Source organism: Cladophialophora immunda, assembly GCF_000835495.1.
Source record: "Cladophialophora immunda strain CBS 83496 unplaced genomic scaffold supercont1.1, whole genome shotgun sequence".
Classification (NCBI taxonomy): Eukaryota; Fungi; Ascomycota; class Eurotiomycetes; order Chaetothyriales; family Herpotrichiellaceae; genus Cladophialophora; species Cladophialophora immunda.
This window is the reverse complement of record NW_015622541.1, coordinates 6,421,537-6,447,711: the sequence shown is the minus strand read 5'-3', so window position 1 is coordinate 6,447,711 and position 26,175 is coordinate 6,421,537. Positions and strand designations below refer to the sequence as shown.

The window sequence follows — 26,175 nt, the reverse complement described above, 5'->3', positions numbered from 1 at the left end:
AGTGGAGTATGCATTAATCCAGGGACGACCGTATTGAGACGCACTCCCTTCTTCGCATACAGGACGGCCGTAGTCTTGGTTAATTGCACTATAGCGGCTTTTGAGGCCGCATAGGCGACTTGAGGTTTGCCCACGTAGCGAAGTCCAGCCACAGAAGATAGGTTGATAATCGAACCGGAGCCCTGTTTTTCCATAATGGGAAGCACCTCGTGGCAGGTGAGATAGACTGACTTGAGATTGACGTCTGTTTGACCGTCCCATGCCGCTTCGTCGATCTCTGCAGGACCGCCAGGCACCGACCTGCCGACACTATTCAAGGGGATGTAAGCTGGGATCGCGAAACGTGGCTCGGGAGTCCGAACCAGTAGACTTACTTGTTGATCAAAACATCGATTCGTCCTATATCAAAAGCCATCAGTCGTTGCCACACGTCCCCATCTCGGAGGCTTTGTGGAGATACCATATTTCTTCATGCAAGCATCAACAAACGCCTTAACTTGCGTGGCATCAGTGACATCAGCTGCCATAACGTCGCAGACCCCTCCCTCAGCTTCTATACGTTTCTTGGTGTGCTGGGCGGCGTCCAAGTGCAAATCGCAAGCGAAAATCCGAGCCTTGGACTCGCACGCGAGTACTTTGGCCGTGGCCGCTCCATTTCCCCACATGGACGGATCACCCATCTGTCCAACGCCCGTCAGCAAGACGACTTTGTTCTGCAGATCTGGGTACATGATGGACAGCCCAACGAGGATCGGCTTGAATTTTAAGAAAGCAGAGGGCAGCAGCGGCCGAGTCGGAGTTTTCACTTTTCAGATATGGTGATTTTCCCTGGCTAGTCCCTAAGTCCTTGCAGGTTGGACGTGCTAAGATTGGGGTCATATATTCTTGGACGAAAGTAAACCAGTCATTCCTTGATCACATGCTGGAAAAAAGTGTGGCGTACTCGGTGACAATGCCGGGCGAGGGTGTACCCCTGCCGGTGTTAGAGTGGATGAATTGTTCCCAACACTCAGGACTGGGACGCGATACCGGAGAACTGTTGATCCCCTCGGCTACCGGACGTTAGCCGAACGTATGCCGGTATCACAGCCAAAAGCGTAGCCAACGGCACGTCAAGTCCCACTTTTTAATCAAGTTCGGCTAGGCTACACCGTACATTTGGTCGCGCCAAGAGCCTCAAAAAAGGATACCTAGGTACCTTGGTATGCTCAAGCATGACGGCGGTTTGTGGCTGTCATGCGGTGGTGCCCGCCGACCTCAATTCTCCCGCACTCGTGGTTACGTTGGCTTTCCATGGTGGACCTCCAAGTGTGAAGTCCTGTCATCATCATTCAAACACCACAGGATCGAGTTTGCTAGTACGTCATCCAGGACCCTACTCGATGGCAAGGTTGAGAACCGACGAAATCCATGCGGCAACCCAGGGAAGACATGCGTCTGCGTCGGCACCCTATTCCTGCCGTGTGAGAATGTATTTCCTGTGGTCGAGATGGGACAGGGTGAAGGAAAAGAAGCGGAAGGGAAACTCACTCAAGATCCTGTAATCGTTTCGCAAAGTACAACCCTTCATCTCGGAGGATGTCCATCCCCGCGACAATAACGCTTGACTTCGGCATCCCGCGAAGGTCTTTGTCGCTTGACAGCGGCACATTTAGGCTGCGCTCCGTTGGATCTTCGGCTTTCAAGCACTCCGTAAAGAGTTTGAGGGCAGCCCATGGAAGGACTGGTGCGTCGACATTCTGGACATAGGAGGACTTGGGATCTGTCTTCGGTGCAGGGTGATTTGCGGGGTGTATGAGCCAGGGTGTCGCCAAAACCTGACCCTTGATCCTGCTGAAAGAGTACGCCGTCGGATTTGCTTGCATCTTGTGAATGTGATCATAGACAACCCAAGCAGTAAGCATACCACCGGCTGAGATGCCCCCTACGACGATGCTCGACGTGTCAAGGCCCAGTGATTCTCCATTCTTCAAGAGCCATTCAAATGCATCGACCGCATCGTTGGTCTGGGTTGGGTGTGTAAATTCAGGTGTGTGGCGGCAGTTAGCATGGAGCACCGCGATATTGGTCTTGGTCACAAGGCTGTAGCACATCCCATCCTCCGCATCCACATTGCCATTGAGATGGCCTCCGCCGTGAAAGTACAGGAAGGCGGCAAGCCGGACTGGATTTGACGGTGGAGTGCAAGGGAGGTAGAGGCGACCGATGATGTTTTGACTGTCACGAGTAAGAATCGAATAATCTCGATGAATGACTTTGTCCCTGAGTCCGGAGGAATCCAGGAGAGATTGTGCCGCTTGCACGCGGCCGGCATTCGCTGCATATCGAATTTGTAGAGGTGTTAAATGATGGTTGAAACCGGGGATGGTAGTGGTACGACAGAGTTGCTCCCATTCGGGATTGGGACCTTGATACTCGGAATGTCCTTGCATGCTTGCTGTGTGAAGGGAACATCCGTCGACTTCAGGTAGCGGCCTACACAACTCCTTATGAAGTCTGGGCGGGGAGGAAAAGAAGAGAGTCTATCAGTATCACTGCAAAAGTGCGGTCCGTCTAACTAAGGGCTAGGCGGCTCTGGAATTGCCGGATTTGCCGACTCTGGGAAAAACCCTTGCACTGGCGACTCATCTATGCTACATGACCGATCATGTGAACAACGAATGTTGGAGCTGTTGTGGCGCTCAGATGTCAAAGCGTATGAGAAAAACCTGTACCATGTGCACATTTGAGCTGTCCACTATATCCTGATAGCTCCTGTCTCCCGGATGCTCACCTGTAGGGCGAGAGGAGTCGCTACCAAACTAGACAGATTCTCTGCCCAAAAACAGCATTTTCTCCTTCTGAGTACACGAAATCACCGACATGCTTGACGCGACTGTGCAATAACACACATATTCCTCCAGTCTCCTCTAGATGAGGTAGCGAAAATCTTTCTGCAAGCGACGAGCAGCTGCGATGTCCAGACCCTCCAACTCTGCCGTCTTTTGAAGTCTCCTTACGCTGGTTTCACTCAACTCAACGGCCTCATTCTCTTGGCGTTCCAAAGCCTGATTTCTCCTTATGAGAAGCCATCTGAGGATCACTGCACAGATCACGCAAATAACGGCAGCAATAATGTTGACAACCATTGCAGGCGTGTAATGAGGCGCATCCTGCGCCCGATAGATGAATGGTGTCCAGATATTGGCTGTCGAACCGAAGCAGTTCATAAAGGCGATAGCGATTGCTCGCTTAGTTGGTGGCCGGGAAATCGAACTCGCCGCCCAGGAGAACACTGTCGGTACTGCTGTAAACGAGAAGCAGAACAAGAAACAAGCAAAATATCGAGGCCCAAACGAGCTTGTAGTCATGAAGATGATGAACCCAACCAGTGCCAAAGGCTGTGGATAAATAAAGAACCAGAAGCGATGGCTCAGTCGATCTGATAGGTAGCAGTGTCCCAAGATGAAGAAGACCATGAATAGGTAGGGTGGTGCCACAAGGAGTAGAGATACGATATGGTTGTAGCCCAGAGTTGCCGCCAGTGTCGGAAAATAGTTTTGAAAACTGCCCGCGACGGCCAGGCCCCAGTCAGCGATTGTCAAGAGGTACGTTGCCGGGTCCATAAATGCGAGCTTCAGACCTTGAAGCTGGCTGATTTCCATTTCCTTGTCGAGGTCGGCTTCGGCGGCTTCCAGCGCAATTCGTCGATTGGCGACATAATGTTGCTCTGGAGAAAGAGATTTCCATGTGTGTGGATAATCCGGAAGAAAGGCTGCAGTGATGAAACCAATAACAATAGTGAGACAGCCTTCAATGATATAGAGCCACTGCCACGCAGAGAGCCCTCGTTTTCCTGCTAAACCGCTCAAGATCCCGGCCGCAATTAAATTTCCAAATGCTCCGCTGATAAGTAGGCCGCTATAAAAGATGCTCATGCGGAAGGTAAGCTCTTTTTTCGTGTACCATTTACTCAGATAGAACATGACGCCTGGGAAAAGTGGTGCCTCTATGGATAATATTAGCCAATACTGACTTACTAAAGAGACTTCTCTTGGGGGAAGGAGGAGAGAAAGAGGTGGTGACTTAACATCAGTAATGGAAAGAATGCGCATACCTATAAAACCGAGGAGGAAGCGGCAAGCAAGAATTGAGCTGAAATTAGTGGCTAGACATGTGAGGGCCGACACAAGTCCCCAAAGCATTGTGCAAGCTCCAAGATACCAGGATGGACGGCTCACGGAATTGAGAAGCATGTTGGATGGAACTTGCATTAAAATGTACCCAACAAATAAGATCGACAGTCCGATTTGATACTGTTTGTCTGTGAGGTTGAGATCTTCCTGGAGGCCTTGCAAGCGGGCTGCAGGATAGTTGTTTCTAACGTATACAACGTAACGTCAGCTAGGTCTGCTAGCCTTACCAGTGGTGACTACCAGACATCAGGTGCTGGGAAGGATGTACGCATACCTGTCAATGTAGTTCATGATGTAGATCAACACAATCACGGGCAGAACCCGAATATCAATCTTTCTCACGAGCGTTTTCTCGACTTGCAATTCCTCGTCGGTGAGGGCGCTGAGCACGACAATCTCCTCATGGTCGACTGGGAGCTTGTCCTTCAAGACAGCCGGCATGATGGACTCCGCGGCGTCTATAGTGGTGGGACTAATAACCATGGGAATGACTCACTATAGCTAATACACTCGTTGAGGTGTCGAATTGATTGTGAATACGGAGTACAAGAAGGCTGCTTTGTGAAGAAAGCCAACTGGACGACCATGAAAATCCTGCAAATATATATTCGTGTTGGGCTTCCCAAGCTCGAATGGCCAAGGCCAGCTTCATTGAACAGAGGCTCTTCTACTGGTCCCGGCAAGGGCTTCAACAACAAAGTCTTCGGCTCCTCACACCAAGTTGCCAAAGTTCCTACCATGACAAAACGATACCCGAAGTGCAAAGGCGGCTGTTTGGAGAGTGTTGACGGGGAGGAGTTCCTTCGGCATGGCCAAAAGAGCCGAGTCAGTATTGCCAACCCCGTGGGGAACCCATCTTTTGATTCTCGTAAGTACAGCTGTACTAAATCATGCGCACTATTACGTGACCGCGAAAAAGAAAAGTATGGATGTTTGTCAAAGGTAAAAGCAACCTTGAACGTGTCTTCGAGTAACAGATAGCGCATGGTTGATACAAAAATTCGACCAATGGGTAGAAAAATAGATTCGATACCCCGTCTGATATCGGACTCGTAAGAGGACGAGCAACTGGCACTTGAGAACAAGTGTAGGCATAGAAGTGAGAATACGTAGCTCTCCAACAAAAAAAAAGGAGTAATCAGAAATACGGATACGCAAGGAGTCGATTAGGGCGCCAGAATAGTACCGTTTTAACACCCTTAATCCAAGCCGTCTTGGAGCAATCTATTCTGAAATAATCCTCGTCCAGTACACTATACTTCGGTAAGAAACCGCTTCTATTTCACCAGCACGCACGAATGCGCCCTTTAGGTCCCAATCTACCGACCTATCACTTTGCCATAAACTACTTCGGCCGGCCAGTCAACGGGGTCGCAGTTACGATATTCGCCTGGAAGCATGATCAAAGTGTGAAAATTTCCTACAACAGGTCGACTCTGGACAAATCTGGAGAATAGTCAACGCTGATACTGTGAAGCGTGGACGAAAGTCTCCGTTTTTACGTGGACTCTATCGGGTCAACTCTACGACGTCCTGCCGGTAGAGTAGAACATGTCAAGGGTGCGCAAGCAGCTTGATCGACTAGACAGGAAAGTTCAGCGCCGTCAGTCGGCCCAGATATATTCCTTTACTCTCTCCTAGATGCTAAGTCCCAGCCTCTACTTTGCCTTATTTGGAGCCACGAGGGCGGGATCTTGCCGAAGAATTTGCCAAACTTTCAGAGAGTGTCTGCAGAGGTGCCAGGGAATGCCGTGCTTCGCCAACCCCATCTTTCACCTGCGTGTCCCAATGAGCCGAGAGCTGCCGAAACGTGCGGCAAGTTAGCGCCGTGCAATAGCCGGCCGGAGGCAGTGATGGAGGAGGGAGGATGTGGCCAATAAGACAAAATGGCCCGCCATTTGTTTATTCATCCTTTCTTTTGTCCTCTTCCATCGCGTCTCTTAATCGTCAGCCGGAAGCATGGCAGCCACTCATCTGGAAACTTCAGCCCATGCTAAGGCCGACGAGCTCACGACAACGACAGAATGCGGTCATATCGAGGTGAAGTCCCAGACCTATGACAAGGATGCTGGGGACATCAACACTGAACGCCTTCCTGAAGCACGTGGTCGAGATGTCAGTGAAGTGCCCAAGGGGTACTGGTGGAGCCCTGGCTTTTTGGGGAGCATCATGGCCATCGCCTTTGCGATGCTGGGCGCTTCTGGAGGCTTCGCTCTGATTGCGCCATTGCTGTCTGATATCAACGCCGATATTGGGCCCAGCAAGAACATCACCTGGGTGTCTCTCATCTGGTTGTTGACTCAGACTGTCACTACGCTGCTCGCAGGCAGACTGACCGATGTCTTTGGAAGACGCTGGTTTTTCATCTCGGGCTCCGCCGTGGCTCTGATCGGCAGCATATTTGCCTCGCGCGTCCAGACAGTCAACCAGCTGATTGGGGCCATGGTTTTGCTCGGGCTCTCGTCTGGTGTTCAGCTGTCCTTCTTCTGGACCGCTGCCGAACTCGTCCCGATGAAGTATCGATATCTCGCCAATGCTTTTATGCTGGCCTTTACGTTTCCGACGAACCCCTTGGCTCCCAAGATCGCGCTCACGATCCAGGCGCAGACGAGTGTCAAATGGCGAGGATGCTTTTACTTCATGATCGCCATTAACGCCGTCTCGGTCGCTTGCTGGTACTTCTTCTATCATCCACCGACCTTCAAAATGCTGCACAGAAACCGCCTACTGAGGGAGGTGGTGCTCCGCTTCGATTGGATTGGTCTCGTCCTCTTCACAGGGAGCATTCTCATCTTCTTGATGGGCCTACAGTGGGGTGGGAATATCTACGCGTGGCATGATGCGCATGTGATTGGCACGTTAGTTGTCGGAGCAATCGGGGTCATCGTCTTCGTGTTGTGGGAGATGTACTTGCCAATCGCAAACGCCGAGCCATTCCTCCCACTTCACCTTTTCAGGAATCTGCGGTACATGTCGGTCACCTGGTTGACTGCTATAGGCGCCGCCGTTTACTATGGCTTCGGCATCGTGTGGCCCCAGGCTGTGGCCACCATATACCCAGGACTTGACGACTCCTACAAGGCCACGCTCACTGGCCTGGTCGCCATGGGCTTCGTCTTCGGTCAAATTACCGGTGATTTTGTTGCCACCATGGTCGGACCAAGAATCCCCATCATAACCTGCATCACCGTTGCCGGCCCGATCCTCACAGCCTGCGCGGCCGATCCTTTGAACAGGCCACTGACCATGGGTTTGCTCATCGTGGGCTGTCTGTTCATCGGAGCTATGGAGGGCATGGCGATTGCGACCGCCACGTTTCCACTGCGATCGCAAGAAGAGATCGGTACGGCTGGTGGTCTTAGTGGTGCGGTCCGAATTTTTGGAGGCTGTGTTGCCGTTGCTATCTACTCTACTGTACTGAACAATCGCCTCGCAACTACCGTCCCTGGTCGAGTCACCCCCGCGGCCATCGGCGCCGGACTTCCCAGTTCATCCATTCCGGCCTTGATCTCTGGATTGCAAGGCGAGACCCCCATGAATGTCACCAACATTCCAGGATTGACTGATAGTATTTTCGACGTCGCATCCTTTGCCTTCCGTCAAGCCAACGCAGACGCCTACAAGACGGTGTTCTACACAAGCTTTGCCTTCAGCGGTATCGGTATGATCTTGTGCTGGTTCGTTGCCCAGAACGACGCCAGTACTCTAGATTTCGTTGCCGGCCACATTCATCGGCGGGAAGAGGAGCAAGAATTGGAAGCCCAGTAGGACGTATATCAAGGGGACTTGGGTGCGTCGGAACGGAGGACTTTCATTGTTATCATCAGAGATTCCTGAGGGCCTCAGGGAACGCCGGCGGCTCTGTCCATCAGAAAGCTTTAATTAAGCCTAGCTAAAATGCCGGAGCGTAGTAAACTGTACGCCTTGCACATGTCTATGTATCGAATACAACGTAAAATACACGACTTGAGAATTTTTGGGACTTTCTGGGATGTGTCTCGGTCTACAGAACACGTCAAATGCGTCTTGGGACTTTTGTTTATGTCACAACAACGCAAAGTTAAAGGATGGAGATGCCGACGCAAGACCACAATGCCGGGCCGTCCAAGATGCCGCTAGCGGCCCTCGTATTGAAGCAGAGAGTCCTGATTTGTCGCAATGCCGGATTCGCGAGCATTTTCGAGTTTTCTCTTCTTGCAACCCGCGGTAAATTCACTCCCCCCTCCCTCACCAAGGGTGATTTCGGCAGATCACCTTCGGGGGATGCCCCAGCATGCTGTGGCCCACGGCTAGATGGCCGGTGTTGCCAAGCCCGAAGTCAGACATTCAAATGTGCCCAGCACATTGTTGACCATCTCCAGCTTTGAACGAGAACAGCTTTAACATTTCGTACTGCAGTTTCGTCAATCAAGAATCTCTCCTTCACACGGCTCGTTTTAGTAGGGGCGAAGGTTATAAGCACAGCACATTTTCAACATGCCCGGGCTCGACCTCAACGGCGCCTCGGCTATAGTTACAGGCGCTGGCTCCGGTAAGCGTGATCCTACATTCACTCTTTAGAGTACTACACGATTTTCCCAAGGCTGCGTTGAAGTCTTATTGATTTGTTCCGCTGTCCTTTTCAGGCATCAACTTGGCATTTACAAAGCTCCTTTTCGAGAAAGGATGCAATGTCCTTATCGCAGATATTAGTCTTCGACCCGAAGCACAGGCTTTCCTTGATCTTGCGGCTGAGAAGCAGACGCCCAAGGTTGTTTTTGAACGGACTGATGTGACCGATTGGTCGCAATTGCAAAACACCTTCACTGTCGCAAAACAGGCGTTCGGGACGGTACCTGACCTAGTGTGTGCGGGAGCGGGGATTTACGAGCCGGTATGTTGTTATGACCAAGACCGGCTTCTGTGTCTTTTATTTTCAAATTCAAAAGGTTTCCAAATATTTGTGAAAATCGAAGATAAAAGCAGCTATTAACTGATGGTACTACCAGCCGTCGACAGGGTTCTGGGGCGATATTGATACGGGCTCTCACTACAAGGTGATCGACGTCAATCTACTCCATCCGATAAAGATGAGTAGGATCGCCATCCGGGAAATGCTAGGCGCCGGGAAAAAGGGGACAATTTTGCACGTCGCCAGTATTGCGGCGGAAACTGTCAGCGTGATAACTCCACTCTACCAAGCATCAAAGCATGGCATCGGCAGTTTCGTTATGGGAATGGGAGCTCTCGAGGATCTCTGCGGTATCCGTGTTGTTGGAGTTGCTCCAGGGTAAGTACCCTCTGCATGAGACATCTTGTGTGAACACTATACCCTCGAACAGGCTCATTGGTATAGCGCCTGAGTTCTGATGCTGTTCGTTGTCGGGCGACACCAGAGGCTGATACACAAGGATTCTCCTATTATAGGACGATCAAGACTCCACTCATGTTGGAAGATCCTCGGGTCGCCAACTGGATTAATACGTCAAAAGACAAGATACTAGATCCTATTGTTATCGCCAATGCCCTGATAGCTCTTGCCGAAAACCCGAATGATCGATACCCACCTGGAACGCTGGTGGAGGTGGCCGACGAAAGCGAGGAGAACTGGAGAAGCATTCCGCTGTACAACAATCCTGGGCCATCTAATGCAAATCCTGCCAGTAATAAGGACAGCGCCCTTGAAACAATCCGGCTTATAATGAAGAAGGAAAGTGGAATAGAGACAGAGTAATGAGATTTGATGTCTGAGAATGATTATGGATTGGGACCAAAACAAAAGGGCCGAACACCGACAACTATACCGGTGTTTGAGATGAACTAGCTATGTCAGTCCATTACCTGTAGGTGGCGGGAGCAGTGGCTCTCGTCGCTGTTGCCTTCTTCCGCGGAGAGGCTGACTTCCTCTGATACTGCTCCATCCAGCCCGCGTAGTTGGGAGATTTCTTGCTGCAACGAGAAGATGTCATGCTGCCTCGCAACAGAACCTTGGTCGACGCGCCCGTGCGGCGACCATCTTCAAGACAACCACGGGAGTGGCCAGATAAGTTGCAAGAATTGTATTCTGAACGCTCCCTGCTGCAATCGACTTGGTTGAGGGTCGTAAATCACCAGGAGCCAGATCTCTCGAGGAATTCTATCTTTATGCCTTGTGGCTTCATACCCTTTTCAGCCGACATCTAAGACAGCTTCAGCACAATTTGCGCACCTTGAAGGAATGATCTTAACAGAAGATCAAGCTATCCCATCTATCAGGGTTACTATTACCTCTCCCCCAACATATTTCACTCTATGGCACCGGACATTACGTCCTGGGCCCGAAGTCGTACGTGTAAAGGAGGGTGGCCAGATGACTATCCACCGGTAGATGAAGTCTTATCGGAAGAGTCAACTAAGAAGTGCCAGGCAAAGCTTGACGGCAAAGGAGGAAGGATTTCGGGGGTTCGGAGATGTAAAGGCATATATTAACACTTGAGAGCCGGCGGTCTATCTACCACCCCCGCTTCTCCTAGCTACGTATCCCACCCTTTCTGTGGGAAGACCATATATACATATGTACATATATGTCATCTGTGCCTCTCATCACAGGCTTTGTCACATGCTCTTGTACTGCACCCCAACCCAACTCTCTCAACTTTCCATCTTCAAATATGTCAGGCCCGCTTTCTTCCAAAGTCGCCATAGTCACCGGTGCTGCTGGAGGGCTAGGAAAGGCTATCGCCAAGGCGCTGCTAGATGCCGGCGCAGCTGTTGTCATCAACGATGTCAATGCCGGAATGCTCACCCAAGCCAAAATGGAGTTGTCGTCCATCGGCAAAATCCATGATTTTGCAGCCGATCTGACAGACGTGGGCGCCGCCCAGAGGCTGGTCGAAGTGGCCAAAGCCGAGTTTGGCACTCTCGACATTCTGATCAACAATGCCGGAGTTATGGACGTTTTTGCTCCCATTGGGGATGTGGATTTGGACTTCTTCGATCGAGTGATTAGTATAAATCTCATGATTGCCGTGCGAATGTCGAAGTTCGCCGTGCAGGAGTTTCTGCGGGAAGGAAGGCCCGATCCCAGGGGCGGTGTCATTATGAATATCGGCTCAATAAACGGATTGCGCGGGGGGATTGCTGGTGTCGCATATACCACCGCAAAACACGCTCTCGTCGGCCTCACTCGCAGCACGGCGGCTCATTATGCAACGAAAGGGATCCGTGCGAACATAATCATGCCTGGGATGATGGACACCAACATCAGGACCGCCTATACTAACGGGGTCCACGAGGAAGGGAGAGAGTTGGCTTTCAGTGTCGCTAAGCTGAACCCGGGGCAGGTCGATATTGACAAGTTGGGCAAATTTGTGGCCTTCAGTTGCTCCGATGATGCGGACTACCTGAATGGAGCTATTGTCAGCACCGACTGTGGTTGGCAAGCGGTGTAGAGCAACTTTCTGCCTGGCAACCTCAGAGCATCGAACAGAACCAAGTATAACCCTGTTTCCGGGCACTGCATCACAATAGACTAGACAATGCAAGGACAAGTACGCATCAGTGCCCATTGATCCAAAAAGGTGTTGGCAGAGTGCACCTTGTCGGCGTTCAATAGGACACAAGAATGGGAAAGGGTCCAATTTTCTTGCTGCAGCTCATGCCAAATGTGATCAAGAAATTGGTTCATCACCGTGTCGTAGGTACAAAAGCGCAAGATGAGAGCGATCTTTGCTAGGGCCCCGGAATTTAGTCTATAGGGACTATTCTTTGTGTTCCAGATATATCACACTCTAGCCTGCTCTGATATAGGCGCTTTTGGGTGTCAAAGGCGCTGTCGCGCCAATCTGGCTCTGAATCCTCCCATTCTCTTTTGCCCCTCGCCACTGCGCACCAAGTCCGCCAGGTTTGCGAAATAATTCGATCAGATTTCACCCACTTTCTCATGCAGAATCACCGGTTTGCCTTTTCCATGGCCTCGAAGATGCGGAGCGTCCAGCTTTACAGCAATTTGACTGCGGGGGGATCCGAGTTAGCTGTATCTTCGTATTGGGACAGAAAACCACTCACTCAGTTAACGACTTGTCCACGCTTCGAACGAAAACCGCGGTAATGCAAGAGATGACTAAATGTTGTCAACGTCGTGCAATATTCAGTCGAAACCCAATGGTACCCAGCTTACCTCCGAAAGCAAGACTGACGAGGAAAACTAGTTTGAATGCCTCAGCATAGACGGTCTTGATCGCGTCTGCCCCGGCAGCAATAATAGCTGGAGTGATGTTCTTGATGGAGGCGAGCGCCGATGCCGAACCAGAAGTCAAAGCCACTGTATGCATAATCAACAAACTGCACCTTGTGACGAGGAAAATAGGGAGATTACGGATGAAAGACGGCACCTCCGAAGGCGCAAGGCCAGCTTCGACTGCCGCGGCTGCAACTCTAGGCACAATGTCACTCGTCGCCTTGTCGCGAATGATAGTCCCGTATATCGCAATCGCGATGGCGCCGCCGGTCGATCGGACCGAGCCGATCAAGCTGCAAAGCATGAGCGAGGTTCCAAGTACAAAGTCAGGGCACGACAATCACCCTGTGGCAACTCCAATGTGACGATCCTCGGCACCGAATTGTATCAGGAGGATTCCCATTAGCTGCGAAGCACCGACCCAGAACGCCGCAAGGGCGACGAGAACGATTGCTCTGGCGGCAGTGTGCTGAGTGACGGAAGCAATCGATGATATAAAGATTGTTTGCGCAACGGTGGCAAAGAAGAACTGCCAATTGGTTTTCTTGATCTTTGCAAACAAGACACCGGCGAGGCTACCGCCAACTGCAGGTCGTTTAGTCATCGAAGAGGATGTGGAAGAGCACTCACGAGTGGCTGCCATGTTGTACGCAAGACTGTACCATCCCACAGTTCTCGATACAGTGGTGAACAGCCGCTGGACCTCTAAGAGTCGTCAGTTTGAGCCTAAGAGTGATGGGGATAACGTACGCTGAGGCCAGAGGACTTGAAGGCTAATAAGCTGAACAGAATTGTATCAGTGAATTTAAATCTTCAAAGAATGTCCGCAAAGCCTCACCAGCATTCCAGATACGAAAATAACCACGAGGATCAGTGAGAATTCTCTGACATTGCGGAAGAGCTTCGGCGGGCACAATTTGGCTATATCGTCGGAGCTGAAGATCTCCCACAAGGGAAAGGCCACCATAACGGTCAAAGCTGGTGATTTTCAGTTTATTAAGTCAATCCCCAATCGGGTCTTGTTGCTCACCTCCTAATAGTAGAGGAACCAAAACAGTTACGCTGCGCCACGGGTATGGGTTGTTACCCCATGAAACTCCGAGAAGGAAGCTCGTCAAACCGCCACCGAAGAGGATCAACCCGACAAAGTCGAGCTCCTTGAATTGTTGTAGACGACTCTTGCCCTCGGGATGTAGGCCAATGAATCCCGGCGGCCAGTAGAAGATGCCAGCCAGGATCAGGGCAACGCCATTTGAGAGTATACCGACGTAAAAAGTCCATCGCCAGTTGAGATTGGCGACAAGGGCGTAGGCTGGTGTTAAATTTGTGTCAGTTCCCGTATCTGGCGACCGGTTCCGCAACCTACCGATGACTGAACCAAAGGCAGAACCTGGAAGTGCGGCAATGCTAAGGAATGCGAAGACCTGGCCTCTACGCTTCTTGGGAACTATTTCATTTGCACAAGCAAGCGCGAGTAGTTGAGATCCCGATCCAATGCCCTAGCGTTGATTAGAGAATTCTGAACTGCGTAGACGAATACTTGCGGTCAAAGTGGTTCTGACGATGACGGTAGTAATGGTATTTGCCCTGTTATATGATGAGCGCAGACCTTGTTTCACGTCAACTGATCGAACCGACCGACAAGCAACGACACATCCTGGAGACATATTAGTCATGACTCAGTGTCGAGGTTGTCCTACAAGGGAACATACCGATGAGAGATGACAGGTTTCCAGCGAGGGTGAAATTCCTCCGTCCAAATATGTCACTGCAGCGTCCGGCGATGGTTTGGGTGACTGCTGAAGCCAAAGACCAGGCGGTAGCGACCCAGTTGAGTTGAGTCGACGGGCCAATGTCGTTGTCAATAGTCAAAAGGACCGCAGCAGGGAGGACGAAGGAAAGAAGGCTGGCTTCATAGGTGAAAGCGAGAGACTGGCGGTTATGAGTTAAGGCTTGGGGGAAATGCACGTCGCGGGAGGGTTTCATACAATGATGGCCATGACAGTGCGGAAGTCCAGCTTGCGATTTTCATATGCCCGGATTTCATCTTCGCGAGACGCATTCCTCTTATCAGGGGTTTTCGAGATCTCATCGTGTACACTTTCGGGGTGCACCTCTTCCTTTGAGACTGTCATGTCGCGCGATCGTCCAAGTAACAGGGTTTTTTGGCCCAAGGATAGAAGACGACTCAATTCAAGTCAGAAAGCCTCTCTTCTTATACGCCATACAGCGGACCATATTGTCAGCGGCCCCCGCACTTGTACTGCCCCAGATGAGAGACCACGTTCGGCCAACTGGACTACGCAGGCTCTGGGGTAATCCCCATGGCCACACGCATCGCGACCACGGATATGCTACATTGGAGTAGATCCAAATCCCCCCAAAATGGACAGGCTTCGCAGAGTGCTGATACGTACTGCCGAACCCTTGCCGACAGAACGCCTGGACTGCAACTTAGAACATGTCGTGATTGAGAGTGAAAGTTAAGTCTGAGCCAGTTAAAGGAAACGAGGCTGAGATTTCGGCTCTGTTGCTGGGACAACACTGCCGTCGCGCCTCTCCCACCGAGGCATTCGGCGTCAGGTCCGTTCTACAGTAGCCGCTTACGGTTAGGTCGAGCCTCCTCGACTTGGCACTAGGAGGACCTCATGCGATACAACCCACTTCCGTTTGAAGCGTCGAGGAGGATACGCAAACCATTTCGAGAGCAAATGGCGCTTCAACTTCTCAGGCGTTGCCTAACTACCAACCTTGTCCACCGATATGATTAAACGCAGAGCTCCCAAGGCGTGCATTCCTTGTCGCAACAGGAAAGTCAAATGCGACGTCTCTACCAGCGGCACGCCTTGTGGGAACTGTACGAGGGCAAAGAACGAATGCACAGTCAACCATGCCAGGAAGAGGAAGGGGCTGGCGCAAGGTGGTGAAGTGACATATCCACCAATCGGAGTCCATCTCTTCGAAGCGCAAGCCCATTGCTTGGACCTAGACACTGATACTCACGGGACGGCAGCATCTCAAGTAGAAGAGGCTAGACTTGGCGGCTCATTGTCTGCAACGTCACAATCCTCGGACTATGCTCTCATCAATCATCTGCCTTTGCTGCCAGGTCAGTTGTTTTGCTCCCAGTGCCTTAGTCTTCCAACTCGGTACTCATGTCTGCCAGTCGAATCTCACAGGAATGTCTTGACTCAGGCCCAGAGACGCTCTCCAGCTACGAACAGCGCGAATGTGGATCTCGCTATCAATGGCACAACAGCGGACATTACGGCGTCGCCCTCAGTCACATCTACGAGATCCGAATTTCCTGCCTTTCTCAAGCCTCTCAGGCCCACGCTCGATGCTGAATCGCTGTTATTCTTGGAACACAAACAAGCGTTCGCGCTGCCGCCAGCGGCGGTACAGCGCGAATTTATGCGTAGCTACCTTCACTATGTGCACCCTTTTCTACCACTTCTAGATCTTGAAGACATCATGCTACCCTTGAACGACCACCCTAGGTCAAATCAGATAAGTGTGGTGCTGTATCAAGCTGTAATGTTTGCAGCTGCGTCTTTTGTCAGTATGGAGTTTCTACAGAAGGAGGGATTCAACAGCCAGTTGGATGCACGCAAGTGCCTGTTTCAAAGAGTCAAGGCAAGCCACACAGTCACTCCGCAAAGATTATCCGTGCTGATTTTGATTCTCAAGCTCCTGGTTGATTTTGATGTGGAAAACGACCTACTCACATTGATCAAGGTACTTGTGCTGATGACGTACTGGTATGATAAGCCGGACGACCCCAAAGGCCGCGTTTACTGGATGATAATTGCATTATCTTTTGCTTATGAAGTCGGCCTCGACCGAGATTCGGAACTGGTCGGACTCGACGCGAAGCAGCAACGTTCCAGGAGAAGACTGTGGTGGTGCTGCTATGTCAGAGACAAATTGATTTCATTCAGTGAACGCCGGCCGAGCGGCATTAGGGACGATAAAGACCACCTGGCCATCCTCACGGCGGACGATTTCGAGCCTCAACTCTTCTCTCGAGCATTGAGGGGTTATCCAGCGCCGGGGATCGTCACCCGCCCTGAAATATTAATCGAGCTATCCATCGAGCACATGAAGCTGTGCGTACTCCTCGGTCGTGTGCTCGACTCACAGTATCTGGCTAGTGGGCATCGTCGCACAACCACTGGAGAAACGATGATGATGCTCCTACCTCGAACTTCCGAGGCGTTCATGTCGGACTTTATGGTTCGTGACCAGGAAATCATCGAGTGGGGTGAGGGAATCTGTTCGCGGCTCAGCGGAGCCATTGACATAGAACCCGAGCGCAACTGTCGACTTGTGAGCTTGCACTCGGCGGTACTGGAAATGGTTTATCATACGGCGCTGAGCATGTTGCACCGCCCGCTCATGGCATTGAAACATCCCACAGTTTCGGCCGCTCACTCACTCCACGATTCGTCAAGACAAAAGTTGAGAGATGGGGCCCGGAGAATTACAGAGATCGCAAAGTACCTTGGCGACAAGAATCTCTTGAAACACGTCCCACCGATAGGTGTGACGGCACTCCTTGCCGCCGCAGTCCAACATGTCAAAGACACCACATCCAACGACACTGACAGTCACGATGCTGCCGTGGAAGGTTTTCGCCAGGCGATGCACGCTTTGTTGCAGCTTCGGGAGGTATACGCTTCTGCTGGTCACGCCATCTCCTTTATAGAAACTGTGCGAGAGAGGACTGGTAACCACGGAGCCAATGAAAACGACGCCGAGCAAAACAAGATCCTCTATCCCCATGGCAGAATGAACTATTCGACCCAAGGGCACGAAGCAAGTCGAACGACAGACTCGCACCCAGACGTAGCCTCGGTCAGAATCGAGCCATCTAATGGTGGATCTGGCCTCATGCAGCTGTCCGCATCGGCCGAGACTGCCCATACACCAAGTCTTGCAGAGCTCGCTGCACCAGGAGCCGGTCCACTTGATTTCGAGACGGTGTCCAATTTGAATAGTCTATCTGAAATTCTGCTGTCAGAAAGCTTTGGGGCCTCAGATTTTGACGGCATGGATTGGACTAGCATCTTCCAAGATCCGGAATCCATGGGATTTTAAAAGACCCCGGTACGAAAGTCGAGACAAGAGCCTCTCGCATCGCCGAGAAAAGTCCCAGGAGCCTGATCTCGCTGATGGCTGGCCAATACCCCAACATCACAACTCTAAGGGCAGGCGTGTACGAACTTCTGAAAACTAGTGTTCAGGGCCTGAGTTATCGAGTCACCAGGAGGGAACAAGTACGACACATAGATGCCACAGACTCCGCGGACTCGGTCGATAAACTGTACGGCGCAGCCAAGTTAGGACAGTCGAGTTTTAGCGGGCAGACCTATACTCACCCAGAATGAATTTGGCAGGCCTCCCCAGAACATGGTGCCACGTTCGTATTGGCCCTCGACCGGATTCATGACCAACGCACCACCAAGCGCATGGTTGAATTGAGTGTCTGGAGGCAGACCCGACAAGAGCGCCGATGAATGAGGTCCCCTGACCAAATATTCCGTGATATGTCGGCCATCTTCGAGTTGGGGCTTGAAGAATTCCACCACGGTCTCGGACTTCAGCAACTTGCCGTCGTCGACCAATAGGGACATGAGCACTTTGACATAGTCGCTGGCGCACGTGTAAATTCCATTTCCACCATAGTCATCTTCCAAGTCTGGCACGATGGGGAACCAGCCAGAGGCGTCGACGGTGATTTTCCCGCTTTTGTCTCGCGAGGTTCGTCGACCCATCTGGCTCATCACACTGTCGTGCTCCAGCGGGCGAAAAGTCGTCAAGGCCATCCCCAAGACATCCCAGATGTTGTTCTTCATGTATTCTCCCAGTTTGACGCTCCCATTCACCCGTTCCACCATTTTGCCCACCCAGTCTATTGATCCGCCATACTCCCAACGCTCACCGGGTTCAAAGAGCAGGGGCAGGTCACAGCTGTAGCGTACAGAACTGTTGGCAAAGTCTGCTTCTCTCCCCAGGACGTCACTCCAATACCTGTTTAGCAAGGGGGCCATGCCGTAGTATCCCAGGCCCGAACTATGGGACAGCATTTGCCTGAGGGTAGGGATTCGGGTGGCCTTTCGCAAGGTCGGCTTTCCTCCTTCGTCGAATCCAGTTAGGACGTCAGGCGAGTTGAACTCGGCGAGGACTTCCGAGACCGGCTTGTCAAGGTCCAGCAGGCCGCGCTCGACGCACTGCAAGGCCGATATGGACGTGAGCAACTAAGAAGAATAGATCCAGTGTTAGTCACTGAGTGAAGAATCCAAGAACTCGACTTCCTCTTCATCTGTCTGTCCGAGTATTCAGTCAGCCTACCTTGGTACAACTGGCGACCCACACCACAGTATCCGGTCGCATTTCGGGAGCATCTGCCTCAGCACCTGTCTTGCCAAAAGCCTTTTCGTAAAAGACCGTGCCTGGGATCACGTCGTCGTTAGCGAAACCGCAACTACCTCGAGCAAGCGTCAAAACTTGGTACCGTCTCTGCGCCCAGCCACGCATGCAGCTCCTGAGACGGCTCTGTCGCTCACAGCCTTTGTGATGACCGACTCGAACTCGGCCTGGGACATTTTCCTCGACGTTTGCTTCACGGACGATCCATTGGAGTGAGAGACGGTCGAATCGAAACATCTTTGCCCTTCTTATGGCCTTTGACGTTGGAAGAGGGGCTTGAGCATCGATGTACAATTTGACCCACCCCCAACCATATCGCAGGCACAAGTTCCCACGGTGGGACTCGCCGTTAGCGACCAACCGACAATACGGTATTTGTATTTCCTAGGTACAAACTTAGATGGTGATTGGTTGAACTATGCTGACTATCCAATAGAAATCCCAACGGTGCTGATATGTTTCGGCAATACGGTAACAATGAAGTGGGAATGCAAGCCGCGGTGAAGGTCTCACTCGCTACTCCTGCTCTTTTCCTAGACCTCGCCCTCAGACACTTTGATCAAAACCTTCCCTCTGGCTCTGTGCGATTTCAACATCTCAATCGCTCGCGGCACTTGTGTAAATGGGACCACCTCTTCGACCACGGCTTGGATCTTCCCCTCTTCCGGCCATTTCCCCATCTGGACAAAATCCGCGTACTTGTTTCTGACTCGGAGGTGGAGGAGCTTCCGCTGCGCGCCTCCCAGATCAGAAGGCCACAGAAGCCTCTTCAACCACTCCACCATGAATTCCAAGCTCGGAGTGCCTGCGACTTGTACAAATACCGCCCCCGGCGTCGTGTATCGATGCATTTGCCAATAGAGGGCGTTGGAGTTGCCCGCGTTGTCGATGACCAGGTCGAACGGCCGGTCGTGCTTGAGAAGAGCGGGCAGTAGATCTGTGGTCTGGTAGTCGATGACCTCGTCGGCACCCAGGTCCCGGCACAGCTTCTCATTCCTATCAGAGCAGCTTGCGACGACGTAGGAGCCGAGCTCTTTGGCAATCTGAATGCCCCAGGCCCCGGTGCCGCCGCTGCCTCCGTTGACGAAGACGTGGGAGCCTTGCCGTACGAACGGGGCGATGGATTGGTACGCACTCAACCCAGCGGTGCCGATGCTCGCGGCGTCTCGGAGACTGACATGCTCTGGCAACGGCGCAGCCCCGTCTCTCGGAACCACGACATATTGGGCCAGCGTACCGTACCGACTCGGTCCACCCAGTCGTCCGTAAACGAGCTGGCCAACCTTGAGTTCATCTTCAGATACTCTCCCCGAATTCGGTCCCACGGCGACGACCTTGCCGGCGTAGTCGTAGCCCGGTGTCGCGGGCCTCGGGGCCAGCAGTCGGCTGAGAAGAGGGATTTCGGCAAATTTGTAGTCTACCGGGTTGAGGCCAGCGTAGTGCACTTCCACCAAGACTTGGTCGGGTCCGAGCTGGGCGGCAGAATCTGGAAGTGGTGTATTGGTATCAAGGCGAAGATTCTTTTCCAACCCGCCCGTCGTGGACGTGTATCGCCATGCCTTCATGACTGGAGAAGGAACAGACATGTTGATCATTTTCAAATAGTAAATCTACTCACGACTCAGGATCCTGAAGAACCTCCAACGGTTGGTCGCTACTTATACTTACAGCCTTGTCGGGGGACAAGGTCTACTGCGGGTCGCCGCAAACCGTATTGCCGAAACCAGTCTTTTGCAGCGTGGAGTGAAAGTTGCGGTTTCTGAAGTATATTTTGATTTGGACGATACGTTACTTTTGGCTTTAGAAGATCCCGAAGTCCCCATCTCGCAAGTGTATCAATATCTCGGAGACCTTTTCAAGGTCTGCAGGTGTGCTGGCCAGGAAGATAATTACATACGAGAAACGATTGAGATTTACTTGATTAGGTATGCCACACTGTGAGATACCTGAGATTTATCGGGTATCAGATATGGTTCGCCAGCGGACTACCTAGGTACCGACTGGAAATACATCGCGATCCCGAAGTCGAAGGGCTTCCAAGAGATAGCATGTATATGGATTTGGCGCCTTGGCGTCAGTACCCTCGGCTAATTTGAATCCTGACTCAAGGAGTAAGCTCGGTGCACTGCGCTTAGTTACTTACACAGTAGCTCTGTAAGATGCGTTACAGGGACATTCTCGCTAAGCCTCAAGCTCCTCAAAGGAACCCCAATCTAAGTTTTGGTCTGGGATCTCGGGCCTCCCTAAGCACAGAGAATCGGGAAGGCTAATCTGGCTCCCTTCGCCTTAGTACCTAGGCACCCCAGGGAGATCCGTCTTGGTCTATTATACTGTATTTTCTTTAGCTGGAGTATAGATGCAACTATAAAGTGCTCTCTGTGCTGCTTATTTCTCTTGGCGAGAGCACGGTGTATGGGCCGCACATACGTGTATACACCATTGTCTCAGTCTTGAGGCCAGAAGTCGGGGCTTCGCCCTTATCAGCTAGGCTATGAGCCGGAACACCGGCATATCCGCAAAACAGCGATCTCCATCCACTAAGGTACCTGGAAAACTGATGCAATGTGCTCCGTACCTACTCTCTAGGTGACCTGGTGCCTGTCACACCTGGCTAGCTCCCCCTACCCTGCTGCGTACGGCCCCCGAGGGCTTAGCGAGGCTATTCATTACACTACAATTACCCCCTCAAATCGCCCTGAGGCCACTTCGCACTTTTGTTTATTTCACGTCCTCTATTGAACAGCCGAGGACGATGCTATGGCCAGTATTAGCCTGGGCAGGCACGGTCCAAAAACTCGCACAGCGTGTCTGACTTGCAAGCGTCGGCGAGTAAAGTGTGGCTTAGAAAGACCTTCGTGCGCCAGGTGCGTCAAAGCAGGCAGAACGTGTGAGGGTTACCAGCTATCACTGGTTCAAGAAGTACTCGCAACCCCTTCCAAGGCAACATCATCGCCACCCCTCAACACCTCATCATCCTTGCTCTCAGCTTTTCGCGCTACACCATCGGAATGGCAAGCATACGGCTTCTACACCAACAGAATTGCGTCGATCCTGGGGGGCGCCTTTGACGCAGAGTTATGGCAGAAGCAGATGATGCAAGCCGCGGATACCGAACCCACCGTCCGCAACGGAATCTTTGCCCTCGGAAATCTTTTCAGACACGGGCACAATGGTGTTTCGGATCACGCGTCGGACTGCGTCTGTTCCCACTGTCGACAAGCACTCCGATACTACAACAAATCCATCGTAACATTGTCGCAATCTCTACATGAGCCGTGCACACCACGAGCGGCTCATGTCGCTCTTCTGTCGTGTGTCATTTTTGTTTGCGTTGAGTTCTACCGAATGAATGACAGCGCTGGAGTATCTCTGATCTCAAAAGGATGTAGCATGGTCGCAGAAGCTATTCGAAATGAGTCCGCTTCCGGAACAAGTTCGATAGATCCGAGCCTGGCGAGATTGTTCGACCGACTTTGGCTTCTCGCAAGTATGTTTGGGTATACATTACCAAAGCCGTCCCCGAATCGTTCCCCACTGTCTAGCTCTGGTCAGCTGCCGGCGTTCACTAGCATAGAAGGAGCAAGGGACTGTCTACACAAGATTTTGGAATTTGTTCAGGGCTTGCGGTTGCAGGTCTTTCAGGTGCATTCGAGCTCGTCTCCGGAGTATATATCTGCGCAAAACCCTCTTCTTGAAAGAGAGCAACAAGCTGCCCTGCTTCTGGTGGAGAGTTGGCGAAGGAATCTGGAACACTTCATCACCCAACCGGCGATGAGTGCGGATCAGCATTCACAAGCGCTTTTAATACTAAGAGCTCAATACCTGATTACTAAGATCGGTGCCTGCGCGAGTCTCGATCCATCCAAGACAAACCACGAAGAGCACCTAGGTGACTTCAAAGGGATCACAGTCGCGGCAGAGGAGGGCCTCACGAAATTTCCACTCGAGGAGGAAGCCATGAGCTTTTCCTTCGAAATGTCCTTCCTGGCGCCCCTCTACCTTACTGCGCTCAAATGTCGGGACTCCACTGTCCGAAGGAAAGCTCTTGAATTGATGCGTCTGACAGGGGCCAAGGAAGGGTTGTGGCTTCGAGCCGAACTGATTTGTGTAGCCGCAAGAGCCATGGAACTTGAAGAAGGGCTCGCGGTCTTTGGCTCAGAAGGAAATCCATCTGGAACCACTGATCGCGGGCCGGTGCTCTTCTTCGATGTCCTTGCGGGACTGAACTACCGCAAAGATGGAAAGACGTTTGTGGACGTTGTGTATCTGACATATGACGCAACCAGTGCCCAACACTGGCACACCATGCAAGAGACCTTACTAGTAGGGGAATGAAGATAACAAGCACTTCTGGATTTCAAGTTGGGCTCTAGCTCCATCCTCACTGTTTGTAGAGGGGAGGATCATAGTCTGGTCACCGGATTAACAAGGGGAAGCTGGATGACGACCTCCGCCTCTCCACATTTGAAGTGTGTATATCGACTCTGAGAGCGGAAAAGTATAGAAGAAGCATCCATCCTGACCTGCGAATCCGCTCATTACGATTTGGAGTCTCGAACGACTGACAGATCACGAATTTGCCAGCATCTGAGGCATCTCTAGTGCATGCCTAGGCACTTGGCCCCAAACCTCAGACAGCCTCATCACAGCATCTCCATCGCTCAGCCTTGCCGACCTTTCCCCATTCGGTGCGGTTTCCGATATCCGAGCATCCTCTCGTTGTTATTCGTGTGTTGAATGACCAGCCCCAGATATCCCCAACTTCGTCACTTCATCCCTTCGATCTCCCCCTGATCGAAGAATCCAAGAACCTGAGCCTATTCTCGGACTTTTGCGTTATCCTTCGTCTTAGCCACACACGCGGCTCATCATGCTGATCCAGGGCAAATTCGCTTGAGCGCGCCGTTTGGTCGCGAATCCGAGAATGCGACCCATTCCCTCGCTCTCTTCCCCAGACGCGGCCAAGTGTGTGAGTCGCAGTCTCGACAATTTCCCACAGATCTCCATCCTCGTTGGGCAGGATTCTATTCTCAGCACCTATCCAGGACATCCATATTCCCCTCTGCCTGGTCTAGCGTCAACGGTCTGGTCATGTTTCCTCCTGGAGATGTAACACAGACCTTTGCAGCACCCCATCCGCCGGACAGGCAGCTTTATATCACTTCTGTATAAATATGGCTGGTCCTCGTCTTGGGCATGAACTGTTCATCGCACACAGACGCCCCTCGACAGCGGACTTTCAATCACAATAATTCTGAGCACCAAATTTCAACTCAATTGTCCAGGCCTGATGACGCCTCTTGCCATGACTACATCGTGGCCGAGCTTTGTTTTTGTCATTCTGTCCCATGCTACACTACTCCTGGCTCAGCTTCAATGCCCTCCCTTGGGACCGATCTTGCCACCGCCGACAAACCTGACGCAGAATTCGCAGCTACAACAAGTCATTGCGGCAGTCAATGCTCAACTACAAAATTTCAGCTCCTCGCTGAATGCAACGGCGCTCTCGGTGGGCGTGAGGTCCATCCACGAGACGGCCCCTCTGTTGAGCTTCCACTATACACCTTCGACATTCAACAAGACCGGCACGCACAAAGTCGACGGCGACACCGTCTATTCCATCGGCAGTGCCACCAAGCTCTTCACGGCCCTCTCGATCCTTCAGCTTCAGGGGAAAGTCGACCTGGCCGCCCCGATCACGAAATATGTTCCCAAGCTCGCGCAACTGTCCAAGACCCGCGACCCTCTGCTGGCCGTTGATTGGGAAACGGTCACTGTGGATGCTCTCGCGAGCCACCTGGGCGGTATCGGCGCAGATCGTGCGTAACACCCGAGCCTGGTGGAATAGCATGGTGATGAACTGACCAAGGAGAAAATCGCAGTCACGAACAACGTTATCCCATATGTGTCTGGCATTACCGAAGAGACTGGGTTGCCCCCACTGACCCGGTCCCAAGACTCACTTTCTTGTGGCGGCGCTCCTGGTACTCCGGGGTGCACCTGGGACGGTTTGTTTCTGCCTCTGGCACCCTCTAGTGTGATCACGATTTCGCTGACATCTGTGTGACGAACAGATTTCTTCAACAACTTCGGTCGACGGCCTCCTGTCTACGCACCGTTCACGACTCCGGTGTACTCCAACATCGGGTACGCGCTTCTCGGTCGGGTGATCGAGAATGTCAGCGGCAAGACCTACGCGGCGCACCTTGAAGACGCCATCTTCGCGCCGGCCAACTTGAAACGCACGTTCCTCGGCGCTCCCTCGAATAGCTCTATCGGGTTCATTCCCGCTGAGACCAACTGGTGGGGTACGCCTCTGGGCTACGAGAATAGGTAAAGTGTTCACCTCTGGCCCCCATTGCAGAAAGAAGTATATCCTGACGGAGAACGTGTGAGGGTCGCAGCTCGGGTGGAGTGTACTCGACCAACAACGACCTCCTATCCTTCGGGGCCGCGATCCTGTCGTCGAAGCTGCTCGCGCCGGCAAAGACTCGCGCGTGGATGAAGCCCAAGACCTTCACCTCCTCGTCGGGCGTGTACGTCGGCGCGCCGTGGGAAATCGCCCGCGGCGCCAACCTCACGTCGGACGGACGTGTCATCGACTTCTACACCAAGACCGGCAACCTGGGCGACTACACGGCGATCCTGGCGCTGGTCCCGGACTACGACCTGGTCGTGGCCATCAACCTCGCCGGCCCGGACAGCTCGATCGCGGCGATCCAGGTGGTCTTCTCGACGCTGGTGCAGGCGCTCCTGCCCGGCGTCGCGCAGGTCGGGACGAGCGAGGCCGCGCACAAATACGCCGGCACGTACACCTCGCCGTCGGGGGCCGGGACCGGGGCCGCGTCCAACGCCTCGAGCGCCATCACCCTCGCCGTCGACGACTACGGGCTCGTGGTCTCGGCCTTTTCGGCCCGCGGTGTCGACGTGCGCGGCGCGAGCACGGGCTACGCCGCCCTCGCTGGCGGCGTGGACGCCAACACCACGATCCGCCTGTACCCGACGGACCTCGCGTCGGGGAACCGGACGGCGTGGCGCGCGGTGTACCAGACGAGCTCGGCGGCGGAGCTGGCCGCGTTCGACGCGCAGCTCTTCTTCCCCCAGGGGAGCTGCCAGTCGTGGACGGGGGTCGATCTGCAGACCTACGGCTTCGAGGCGCTGGATTACTTTGTCTTCACGACGGCGGAGGAGGAGGACGGGGCGGTCGTCCAGGTCGAGCCCAAGGCGTGGCAGCTTGTGATGGAGAGGACGGCCTCTTAGGCGGTGTACATTACATTGCCAGGATTGGATAGACGGAAGGGTCTGTTGTCGGTCATAAGCATACACGCGTAGGAAAAGGGGAGCATGGCGTGATCGGATAGGGCGCAGATT

At 52.5% G+C, this 26,175-nt stretch overlaps 4 protein-coding genes across 4 annotated transcripts; 2 read left to right on the top strand and 2 right to left on the bottom strand.

The window, feature by feature from the left end:
- Window positions 1-2,909: 2,909 nt before the first annotated feature.
- Window positions 2,910-4,658, bottom strand: PV07_01889 (uncharacterized protein; the record flags this gene model as incomplete). Its single annotated transcript, XM_016388463.1, has 3 exons — window positions 2,910-3,988; window positions 4,097-4,359; window positions 4,450-4,658. The coding sequence occupies 3 exons, from the start codon at window positions 4,656-4,658 to the stop codon at window positions 2,910-2,912; spliced, it is 1,551 nt and encodes a 516-aa protein (XP_016255391.1).
- Window positions 4,659-12,054: 7,396 nt separating this feature from the next.
- PV07_01888 (uncharacterized protein) lies at window positions 12,055-14,507 on the bottom strand (the record flags this gene model as incomplete). Its single annotated transcript, XM_016388462.1, has 13 exons — window positions 12,055-12,145; window positions 12,201-12,255; window positions 12,313-12,456; window positions 12,511-12,665; window positions 12,717-12,957; window positions 13,003-13,077; window positions 13,123-13,153; window positions 13,211-13,350; window positions 13,403-13,684; window positions 13,739-13,871; window positions 13,935-14,029; window positions 14,085-14,304; window positions 14,361-14,507. 13 exons carry the CDS (start codon window positions 14,505-14,507, stop codon window positions 12,055-12,057), a joined length of 1,809 nt encoding a protein of 602 aa, XP_016255390.1.
- Window positions 14,508-22,293: 7,786 nt separating this feature from the next.
- On the top strand, window positions 22,294-23,139 carry PV07_01887 (uncharacterized protein; the record flags this gene model as incomplete). Its single annotated transcript, XM_016388461.1, has 1 exon — window positions 22,294-23,139. The coding sequence occupies one exon, from the start codon at window positions 22,294-22,296 to the stop codon at window positions 23,137-23,139; it is 846 nt and encodes a 281-aa protein (XP_016255389.1).
- Window positions 23,140-24,109: 970 nt separating this feature from the next.
- On the top strand, window positions 24,110-26,064 carry PV07_01886 (uncharacterized protein; the record flags this gene model as incomplete). The annotated part of the gene is made up of 4 exons (XM_016388460.1): window positions 24,110-24,623; window positions 24,687-24,812; window positions 24,879-25,137; window positions 25,209-26,064. 4 exons carry the CDS (start codon window positions 24,110-24,112, stop codon window positions 26,062-26,064), a joined length of 1,755 nt encoding a protein of 584 aa, XP_016255388.1.
- Between the last annotated feature and the right edge of the window lie 111 nt (window positions 26,065-26,175).